Source organism: Lepeophtheirus salmonis, chromosome 11 (genome assembly GCF_016086655.4).
Source record: "Lepeophtheirus salmonis chromosome 11, UVic_Lsal_1.4, whole genome shotgun sequence".
NCBI classification, from domain to species: Eukaryota; Metazoa; Arthropoda; class Copepoda; order Siphonostomatoida; family Caligidae; genus Lepeophtheirus; species Lepeophtheirus salmonis.
The window spans coordinates 19752335-19764720 of NC_052141.2; the positions used below are offsets into that span (position 1 = coordinate 19752335).

General features: G+C 33.6%; 1 protein-coding gene across 6 annotated transcripts in view; it reads left to right on the top strand.

Annotated features, from left to right (window-relative positions):
* Nucleotides 1–12386, top strand: part of LOC121126107 (uncharacterized) — a 57892-nt gene that overhangs the window by 32686 nt on the left and 12820 nt on the right. For 4 of the 6 annotated variants that reach the window (XM_040721411.2, XM_040721412.2, XM_071891824.1 and 1 more), the window contains exon 2: nucleotides 4068–4222. In XM_040721411.2, the coding sequence (XP_040577345.1) occupies nucleotides 4068–4222 (155 nt within the window). Of the gene's footprint in view, nucleotides 1–689; nucleotides 737–4067; nucleotides 4223–12386 lie in introns of those variants that run through there. The other 2 variants (XM_040721410.2, XM_040721413.2) reach the window with 1 other exon arrangement.

Genomic DNA, 12386 nt, shown 5'->3' on the forward strand with positions numbered 1-12386 from the left:
AGCCTTCTTTCTCTTCCAAATCAAAGAACCTGCAGGGCTCCCAGATAAAATTAGAAAAAAACTCATTTTCATATTCTCGTGAACAGCTCCGGATTTATGAAATATTATTCCATTAAACTTAATTTATTGAGAATAGCGATGGATTGTTGATTCTTTTTTCAAAAAAATCCACAAACCATCCCTTCTCCAACATAAATATACATATATATATAATTTTGTGGATGCCCCTGGTTACTCACCAAAATTTCCGCCATTTTGGAGGTGCTGTTGTTATGTAACAGTCGTTTGAGTGAGTTATTAAATATTTGTTTTTTGAAAGGAAATACACCTTCAACTGCACGTCCAAAATGGCTGAAACTTTGGTGAGTAGCCGTCAAATTTTACTCACTTCCTAGATAGTCTTCAAATGATCATGATTACCACGTTCATCTTTGGTTACTTCTATTTTTACATACCGGCAGGTTTTATGCGTAACTGCAAACATCCCAGGAAACAAATACTTTTGCGTAAGGTGACTCTAACGAAAGAGTCAACATGCCGGTTAAAATAAAAATCCATCAAAAAATATATACCTCAAATATTTTTACTCCTTCAAACACCCTCGATAAAGAAACGACATGGGGTGGAACATATTTTGTAGAATATACATCTTCAAAATCTCATCCCAAACGTTAACGAAGTTCATATTCAGAAGTTCACAAAATATGAAATTTGAAGATCGCGCTCTTTTTGTAATGTAATGTACATAATTTTTTTATTTTCCAAAGCTGTCATCACTTATTATTATTTTTTTGAAGAGAGAACAAAAACTGTTAATTAATCACAAGTGCGTGAACAAAGTTATGTTGCAAAGTTATAGGTATAAGTCCTTGTTCGACTCGGAGATGAATTGGGCATCAGTATAGTGGTAATTCCTTCTGTATGATTGCCAGATGTGGAGTAAAGTTTGTATTTCATCTCATAGTTGCTCTCTTTCCAAACATTCTTCAAATTATCAGATTGATCACGTTAATTTTTTTGGGATCTTTTTCTTTCAGCATAAAAGCATTTAATACTATTTGAATCTCAGTTAATAAAGCAAGTAGATTATGTTATAATTATCAGCTTTGATGCTGGAAATGAAAGGAACTCAGAAGAACGTGTTATCATAACAATTTGAATATTGTTTTGAAGAAGCAGCTTAGCTTTCATGACGTTTTAGTATAGCGGGCGCCAGCATCTATGATATGAAGAAAATATAGACAAATCCCACCCCATATACAGCAAAAAATTATAGACTGTAATTACTCTCATGTTGATCCTCAATTCTACCCGAATTCGTAAAGGAATTACACTAATAACTACCGAGGAGCAACCCCTGATTATCAATATCCGTCTTTCATGAGGACCCGCACGATTTATTACTTTATACTTGGATGTTTTCTCTACAAGAATTGCATAATAATAAACGCAGGTTTGAGAAATAAAAAGTCCTGTTCAAAATGCCAACTAGAAAAATCTGCCGCCCCCACTTTCTAGGACATATTTGATACATCTCTCCATGTCACCTCTTTCCTTAAAGGTATCTTTGTTTTAGAGTACTTGTGTGATGTTACATAATTATTAATGCCACAAAGAAATAGGGCCCTTTCTATCTACATATCCCTCATATATATATTTGTTGGTTGATTGTCAGGGTTCTTGGACAATGGGACAAAAAAAAATGCAGAAAGACAATTTCCCCAAAAAAAGATATTTAATATAATTGGTGACCTAAAAAGTTTTGAGGGTTTTTTCGCTTCATTTTGATAATAAAATTAACATAGTTAAGATTATCTGATTTAAATCAAATATGAGCCGTTTAGTTGGATAACTTTGGCCCATTTTGAAAAGAGTGTAATAATTCTGCAATTGAAGAAGTCTTCGTCCCTATTGGTAAAAAACTTGAGAAGCTCATTGTCGCGAGACTCTCTTGAAGTCAGTTTTGTAGCATCCAAAAAAATTTTCTACGACTTGGGAAGGTAATAATCGCTTCTACGACATTTCACGCCAGACATTTCCCCCCCGAGATATTTACTTCACCACCCCTTCATAAACAAATAGTAAGAACCCCTTACAAACCCCCATTTATACCCAGAAGTTGAGGGCTATTTCGGGTAAAACAGGCCTCAAAATGAGATGAAACACGAAACAGTCTCAAAATTTTGGGTGTGTAAATGGAGGTGGGATTAATTTAAATAGTGGTGGTGGATTTCATTCTATTTTGGAGCCAGACCATTCCCCAAAAACAATTCAAACATTTGGTGGTGCATATGGGTTGTCATTGGCTGTTAGTGGTTGCTTAAATAGTGGCCGTGGGTTTCATCCCATTTTGGGACACGGCGGTGACTTATAATTTATAAAGGGGATTGGAAGGGCCCCCTTTCTCGTAGTTTATATAAGAATGGTGCTGCTGGGTTATGTTTTGAGCGGGAAATGTCTGAATGGGATATATCGCAACACCATTTGAAGTAACCTTTTATTTTATATTCTACGGTAGACCTTCTGTCAATCGACATTTTATCTGGTTGACGTATTGTCTATTCAACGTTTTGTCATTCGACGTTTTCTCCATTACTATTTAGAATGATCATCTGGCTACAACTTCATTTATTTGTAAAACTAATATTTATTTAAATCCTTGACTCAGTGTTTAATATCATTAATTAGTTTATTGATTGAATAAATGTATATATGTACATATTTAATGACTAAAGAAACGGCTCTAAACAAATTTATTCGACACTTTATTTAATTATCTAACTTGAGGTGCCCTTGGTTAGGAAGACTTCAGTCCCTCTAGTGTATACTCAAACTATATTCGAATCCCATGCCACTCAGTTCTGATTATATAATAATCAGTAACTAATATAAATATTTTTTCTCTCATAATAACACTATTAAATATAACAAAGTGATATACATAAATAAAATAGTAAGAGGAAACTCATGAATGTCGTGACCATCAAAGCCTTTTTATGCTTAACTCATTAGTCATATAACATTTTAAGTTAATAAAGTACAGTTTCAAGGTCGTATAAAGGGTCAATTATTTCAAGAAATATATGTTAGCGTATGTACTATGGCGCCTAATTTTTAAGGTTACCTGTTAATTCAATTTTCTTTTGTATTTTGAAGGTATGTTTCTAAAGTTTCAGTCTTCTAAGGACGTTTTTTGACCTCTATAACCATTTGAAAATGACTATTTTTAACGAAATTCTAATTTGTCAAGGGAGTCAAAAGTTTCAATTTGCCCGGAAATAAAAAATTATAATTATGCTCAAAAGATGCATTTGCATCCGAAAAGTAGTGCTAACATTTAATTTGCTTATTTTAATAGAATAACACCCCCCTCCAACAATATAATTTAATTTTAAATTGAGTAAACTATATGGAATCGCATCTTTCAATATGTTAAATGTTATGTTTCTGGCAAATGTACCAAACAATTCTTATAGAAAAATGTCTGCTCAGAAATATATATGCATTCGGCAAAATGTCCGTTTTGCAAATTGTCGTTTAGCAAAAATATTATCTGCCAATTCTCCGCTTATGGATTATCAGATATAGCAAGGACCTGTTTGGGAATATTACGGGGAAAAGAGTGCAGGGCTTCAAATTTTGAAAGGAGCTTTCTAAATTCTAATTATTTCCTTCCAAATTGATATTATCGTTAATTGAAGAAGAAATTATATACTATGATAATGGGTGCTTATGTATTATGGTGTCATAATGACTCCATTTTATTAATATTATCTCTTTTACAAATCATCAAATCAACAAATTATAAGAGGCATATAAACAATGTAATTATATTCATGCAGAAACTAAGTCATTTTGATAGCATAGCGCACTCCTTCTTCGCGTAGATCAAAGTCACTTTTTTTGTTCACAGTTTTACTGAGAGTTCCTCTCCAGTTAGATATATGTTTCTTGAGCCACGAAACCTCTCTCTCTCTCTCCTTATTTAACTAAAAACTTCTCTTCATATTTTAAAAAGCCGTACATATAATCAAAATTGTGTTCTCTTTTCTTCCATGTGAAATCAGAACAATGTCATCCTCATCCCTGAGCACAGAAGAGGACCTTGGACCCAATCGAAGCTCCAACAAGGTTCGAAAACTCTGGAAAAATGTTCAAATGCGTTTTTTACGATATGGTCTTGTGGAAGTGGATGGAGATCATCCACAATATATCCTCTTAGGTAAGGATTTTTTATTTTTGTTACTCGTGTTATTTATTACAGGTAGGGTGCATGCAATGTTGTTTTCATTGATTAAATGGCAGGTATTATGAGAATCATAGAGAACACGTATTCAATGTGATTAATACTTTCTGTATGAGTGACTTGGTATCGTGTGTTATCCAATACGTGTATCTCTATTCATCTCCTCATTAAATATTAATTAAATGGAATTGCCTTTAGAAAGTAAATATTCATTTATATAAGACAGAAATAAATAGTGTGTTGGTCCATTAACAAGGCAAAATTACCGGCTCACAATATGACGTCACATTTGTTTGTTGTTCTTACATTATTAATCATCGAATCAAATGATATTGATGTCTAATTGTTATGGCATGCTCTAATAATAAGTTAACCAATCAATTACTTTCCTTAGCTGACGTTGTAATTATAATAATACACCTTCTTGTCCAGAAATAAAATAATATAAAGTAAAACCTTGACATACGAGTTACATTCCTTCCTGGACCAAAGTTCATCATCCAATGCAATATATACTAATATGCGCAAAAATTAAACCTGTGGTGGCTCTCTCTTATCTTGGTATGCACTCGTGGCTCAAGGTGTTTGTGTATCTTTGTTTCATGCGTTCCACATAGCGGACGTTCACTCATGCAGGTTGAAGATTTGAATCAACTACAGCTTCACATTGGCGAACTGCCAATCAAAATCCCTTGTTCGTTTCTATGCACCGACGTTTTATACGTGTTATCAAGGTTATACCTTAATAGGTCTAGCAGTTCTAACGGTTCAACCCGAGACTGGAACCGATACCGCAATATATTTTTTATCAGTCTCAGTTCTTGTGCTTCTGTTCCTATATAGAATATACAAATAAAATACAATATATATTATAAAAAATAAATTAACTTTAATCAATCAGTCATTTTTTTTGTATGCAATTGCAGCATTTTACAATGTGTTTTTTTACGTCGCCAGGGTGATAAAGTTGTATCTGAGTTCGTATTTGAAAAGGGCTTCATATGGACACGGTACCTGTGGACATTGTAGTTGATGTTCATGTTGACTTTAGTGAAGTACGGAGGCATCTTACTGACGTTGGACGCCAGGATGCCCATGATCATGATCTGAGCTGGATATTTAGTCCTCAAAGTTCCCTTAACCTGAGCTCTAGATTTAGGGAAGAAGCGATCATTTTCCCTATTTAGAACAGTGTCCACTATGAATATCTTCTTGCCTTCTGCCATTTTGCTTCTTGCTTAGATATTTTTGATCACACAAAAACAAAACAAACATCAAATTGTAGCTTTTTGGCAGCTCAAAATTGTCAATTTTTTAGAACTGAGGCTAGAAGGATTTGAAGAGGATTCTAATTTTTGAATCCTTACCCAGTAGTGTTTTAATATCAGCTGCCTATTCCATGATTTTTGGAGGATAATATGAACTGCAGTTGTAAAGAAGATAACATTTTAAAATAGCATTAATACATGGGAAATATAATATTTATACTTTAACTCTTATATATTTATTTTATTATGCTTTTTTAAATCAATTTACACCATAGATAGTCGATAATTTTTCTTTTAGAGGGAGATGTTAACACTCCCAGGACATTTTAAATAATGAACAAAAAAGAAAAAAAAGCAACCGCATCAACTGTTTTTCCTTTTTTAATCGCTATACGTATTTTTTTCATTACACGGATCCCTTCTGTAGCCAATTGGAACAACATTAGACAAAAAAAATGTTCGACATAAGGATAAGTATTTTTTCGTCTTTGTCATTTTTCTACCATCTTGGAACTTATTTGCCCTCTTATTGTTGATTGGTTGAACACAAATTATCGGATAATTAATAGTTCCCCATTTGGAATTAATAGAAAATGTCCTAATGATTCGAATTCTTTTTTTTCTCTCTATTTGTATAAAAGGTTTATTGAAGATTTGCATAGATCAACAAGTCTTTTAAATTATATAAGAAATGTTTGATATTCAATAATAGCCACTAGAGGTCCCTCTATTCAATCAAAAAAAGCTCTCAAATCAAATTTTAAACACTAAAAGGAACTCGGCATTTCTGTTGCATCATATTCTAGCCATATACACTATGAGTTTATATGAGTTTTTCACATTTCATAATACTTTCAGTCATAATTATTCTTTAAATCCCTATTGAGCTTTGTTGCAATACTAGCGCGGTACATCTCATGACAAGTCCTGTCGGACGTTAAACAGCCCAATCTTAGACAATAATAAAATATAGTCATACTTAATGAACGATTTGATTGGATAATGAAGGACTATGACACTTATAAACTGTTGAATAATATACAGCCATGTCTGCCCTTCAAATGAACTTTTGGCCATATAAAAAAAAACAAATTGTCGAGGAAAATATTTATATATCTTGGCTTGCTTTATTAAGAGCAATTGACTCATTGAAATTCGGCTTTAAGTATCAAAGAGCTTAATTCATTGATTATAATATTCAAAGGATCTTGACTTATTTGTTTATTTATAATATATTCTAAGCGGATTAACCCTTGATAAATACTTAATAGGAAAAGTATAGATGAGGGGATTATTCATTAAATCCCGTATTTATCCATATGAACAAGAGCTTAATTACAATTATTAGGATGAACATGCAACTGTTTGTGTCTGTTCTACACGATAGGATACAAAAAAAAAAACTTAAGGATCCTCAAGTCATTAACTTTGTGTTTTCTAACTTATTTATAAATTAATTATGTCCTGCAATATTATTTATAGAATAAACATGCAAATGTAAAAATATTTGAAAGTTTTGTAATGGAGTGTCATCTGCACATAATATTATGTTTTCTAATGTTTGCACATAAATTCAAAGAATGGCAACGTAATTATACATGTTATTACAACAAATCCCTAGGCCTAAAAATTAAAATAAAAAAAACCTACTTGTACATACTTTATTAACACTCTCTACAAAGAAACAAACCTTTAAAATATCAATGTATTTATCACGTCGTTATCTTTAGTGTATTTATTAGAACCTTTCCCCCAAAAATAGATAGAAAAAAGGCCACTTGTAAGCCATCATTGCCACTAAGGGCGGATACATTAATGATTATGAGAGCTTAAACACACATCTATTTATAGTATTAATTTTTTTGAAAATATATTGTTAACTAATAAATTATAACTTGTTGTAATTTAATTTTGAAAGTGTTCAGATTTTAATGAACCACTCGGTATGGGATACATCAATATACCACAAACCCCACTCCGTATCTAGCAATGTTATAGACGGGAATGACTTTAATATCGATCCTTAATTCTACTCGGAGGTCAAAAAGGAATTAGACTTACAACTCTGCAACAAGTCGATGGTGTTACTTTGCCCCTTTCATGCACTAAAGACTACTTTGTACATATATATTTTCTCTTCAAGAATACAAGAATAATGAAAAAAAGGCCCACGCCTCCATTACAATATTTTTTCATCTGTTATCCGCTTCTTTTGATAATTTCTTTATGCATATAAACAAACAAATATCTTCGTTACTTCTATTGGATCTTATAACCTCTTCTCCGAAAGAAAACAACCAAAAATGGCACAAAATCAGTTAGTAGTTGGCCTACTCTGCCCAACAATCTTTGTAAGCATTGTTCACAGCGTACAACGAGCTAATTATATTTCAATCAATCAACATTTTGAACACTGACTAGGGAAAAAGAAGCAAAAACATGAACAACTTTTATGTCAGTAAGTTAACGCAGTCCGCACAAAATCTCCTTTTTCAAAAGAAGGATCGTGGAAGGGCACTTCATGTTTAGAAATTGGATATCCTTAAAATGATGTCCCAAGGATAGTACCAATCTAGGATAATAGGGGGTGAAAGAGGGAAGAGACGAGTATTTTATATAGCTTATATTTATAAAGTATCTATGGCTTTGTCATTAAATATATATATATATGAATTTGTTCCATGGAATTTGATGCAATTTGAATTGTTATCATTGAAATCGGTTTGAAAATCCTAGACCAATCTAAGAGAACTTTATGATTTTTGTGGATCCAACTAATTCGATATTCTTCTATAGAACAGTTAAAAATGCAAGTCCAGGTTGTTGAGGTCAAGGCTGGAGAAGTATTTCGCTCTTAGCGAATCCAAATTTGGATGAGAGGTATTGCAGAAATTATTCTACAAGGCACTCATAATTGCAAAGTACAAGGAGTTGAGATTAGGACCGGAGGAGTGCCACATTGTGGCATTTAAGAAGTTTTGGTTCTTCTTTGTTCTATGGGACTGAAATGGACGGTTTCTCAAGCTAAAATAATGTTTGTTATTTTATGTGAAAAGCACCACCAATGCATAAAACATGACCTTTCGATGTCTAAAAATAAAAGAAACCAAAGATAGACGCAGTAATTAGGACAATTTGAAAAATGTTTGGGAGGAGAGCGGCTTATCACCCATTATGTTTTATTAGATCAGCTGCAAGCAGCTGCAAGAGGAAAGAAATAAACACAAATCCCATCCCGTGTATAGTAAGGACATATAAGTTGGAATTGTACTTAAAGTCCAGCAATATGTATTCCCCCACAAGCAATAACAGCCTTTACACGCTAGATTGGGAGCTCTTGACGATTAAGGTTGTGTCCATGGAGTACCATGCTGTCAGGATGGGCGCTCGTAGCGAATATTAAATAGGATGAAAGGTGCTGCAAACCTAAAACTGAAAAGACCAGGGTGTTGAGGTCAGATCTAGAGGACAGCACCATGAAAATAGGCTAGATGTTAGCCATATTCTTGCTGTAGAAGCTTTTCTTCTTCTTAGCTGAATGAGAGAGGGTTTTCATTAATGGACTTATTGATGTTGTGGGCAGTCTGTTATGTTTCGATCATCATCATTAAATTGAAGGAGATGCCAACAGTAACTGTAGCCTTCTCGGCACAAACACCGCCGCAGAGGATATTGCACATTCTTATCCTATTTGGTTGTTTCTTTAACTTTTTTACACTTGGAGACATGGTATAAAAACAAAGAACAAATATTTATGTTTCAGCTATTGTTTAGTTGCGTAATGACACCTCGTAATTAAAAATAAAGGCCATTAATTCGTAATTGAATACTCCTGCAGGTTTTTGGGTCGCCACGATCCAGCGTTCAGACTCTTTCCAACCCACTTTTTTTCGGTTCGGTCGTTAGTGATTTTATCTAGACCGATTTAGACCATTATTTCGATCCAGTCAGCGATTTTAGACTACATTCGGATATATAAGTATCCCCATTTTTTGGTCTATATCAATGGACCGATTTTCTCTCCATTCCTTATTTGTGCAAAGTTAATTTATACAACAGATTTAACATCATACGACGTTATTCTATGACAATGCTTACAACTTTAAAACTCAGCTGACGTCATCAACAATTCCTATATAGAATCCATCTGGGCCGAGTTTTAAATAACATCTATTTTTTTGTAGGATCGATCCTGATCGAGTTTTTCTTTGGGACAAAACTTCTTTATAGGGCCGAAATAGTTCTCAGACCGCTCTAGGATTGTCAGACCGAAGCCCAACACTAATTTACAAATTTATACAATACATATGTAATAAAATATCTTACAACTCGTCTGACGAGAGAAAGATGAACGTAAATAAACACTAGTAATATACAGACATAACATCTCATAATTCACATGTACTCTAGAGAGGTAAAATATGTAGAAAATACTTTGATTTCAGTACGTTTTAAGTAGTATAGAGTTCTATAGTGTACATACTAGTGATATTTTTCCTAAAGGGATTCATTCTCATTGATCAAAGGTAGGCCTTCGTTCAATGGAGGAGCTTTTATTTCAAGTCATTAAGATAATAGTCAGGATTCTTGACTAAGTCATATATACAGGGTGAGGATTCAAAAATTAGAAAATTTTAAAAGCCGTTTTAACTTCCACATATTTTTATTTTGCTCCATTTGGATGGCAAACTTTTGAAGCAAAAGTTTCTACACTTGTTATTCAATAAATCCCCTACTTCTGATGTATGGCTTCAATTTGGGGACAAATAGAAGCACAAATGGCCTTGATAAAGTAAGATAACAAATTTTTCCACTCCTCTATGATCACGGCCTTCAGACCATCGACATTAGGGTGATAAGTCTTGTTTGTATTGTTCTCAAATACCCACCAAACAGCGAAGTCTAGGAGGTTCACGTCGGGGGAAGACGAAGTCCAGAAGGTAGCCATGTTCTCCCTACAGAAATGTTGCACCTTCTTGGGTGTGTGTGCAGGGGCGCCGTCTTGGGTAAACACATAGTTGTCATGGAGAACGTGCTCTTCAACCAAGGCAAGACATGGTACCTAAGAACCATGTAGTAAACGTCCATGTTTTGATTTCTCGTTGGCCTTAGAGAAGCAGGGAGACCTCTTGCTGCCGTTGGACGCTTCTACACTCAAAGACCATGACCTGAGCAGGATGTTTGGTACTGAAGATTCCCTTGACCTGAGCTCCTGATTCTGCCAAGAAGCGATCATTTCTCCTTTTCAGAACAGTGTTCTCTGTGAAGATCTTCTTGACGTAGATCGACTTGTCCGCGGAGGAGATTGCAGGCCCACTATCTTTTTGCTTGTTGATCCGTCAACTTTGATTAAGCAAAACAAACAACAAATTATAGATTATTTTCAGCTCGTTTGAATGGCACCAAGAACAAAATTGTCAGACTTTTAGAACTGAGGCTAGACGGCTTCGAAGAAAATTATAATTTTTGAGTCCTTCCCATGTAGCTCGAGATATGATTTGAGAAAGAGTGCGAGGAGAAAGCGGGAGCAATCAATATGGCACACCAAAGTTAAGACCCCTGTTAATATCATCTCCCTGTTTTATGATTTTGATAGTAGAAAATGAATTACTGCTATAAAGATGAGAACTTTCCACATTTAAAATAACATTAGTATAGGGTAAATTTTCTAAATATATTTAAATTCATATATATATTAATTTTATTAATCATTTTTAAAACAATTTAAGGAGATGCCACTCCATTGACCTATTATATTATTGAACAATAAAGAAGAAAAAATGTACATGTGAGATACATTGTTATAGTTATGTAAATCGAGTGTATTTTTTAGCTGGCCTGTTGAATGAATTTTCTTTTCCTTAGTTGTTGACATTATTAACTCCTGAGGAGGAGGGAACTTCCTTGGTTATTACCTTCAATTACATTGTAGACCTGATAACACATCCGTGTTATCTCATACAAGACAGAGAGTAACAACGAAGATTTTTGCGGAGTTATAATTTTATGTCCTTATTGGACACAGAGTCGATGTCCTTGCTGTTTTCCTTCTCTCTTTCATCCCTTGTAACAGCGGATTGATGCTGCTCTAATGAAACGTCAGCCCTCATCCAAAACATTCTTCAAAATTATCAGGGTTTCTATGTTGAGTTCGGTTTTTTTAATATATCCCCAAAATACAGAGGATTTTCATCACTAAACTAATTTTATATTAAATATTGATTTCATTCAGGGAAATGCAAGTTAAAATAACGAATCAATAAACTCCCATCATCATTGTAATACAATAAAATAATCCCTAACAAAAGTCTTCATTCCACGCAAGCATAAAATTATATATTGAGTATTTTTGTCAGCAGTCGATTTTTCTGCTTCTCTCCTGCATATTAGTATGTTGTACTTTGATTGGTTGAACTCATGAATTAGTTTAAGTTAAACTTTAAACCATTATTTACCAGGATTTATAGCAGGGATGGGCAAACTTTTTAGATCAAAGGCCGCATTTTAGTAATTGTATTAACTATTATATAGTTATATTTAAAGAGGGATTGTGTGCAAAGAAAAGACTAAGTATAGCTATTAGAAAAGCAAAAAAGATGGATGCGTGATTTTTGCCTTCTTTTTCTTTATTATTTAATAAGTCGTGTGGGAGTTAAGTTAACATCTCTCACTAAAAGAAAAAGGATTATCACTATTTTCGGTGTAAAATGATTTAAAAGTGCATTTTAAAATAAGTATAAAAGAATTTAAATATATTTATAACATTTGCCCTGCACTACATTTTCTCCTCTGTATAGCAGTAATTCATTTCTTCCCCACATTGAAGTTAATTGTGAGCTGTTGATGTGTTTGCTTCTTTTCCTCCCATCAGT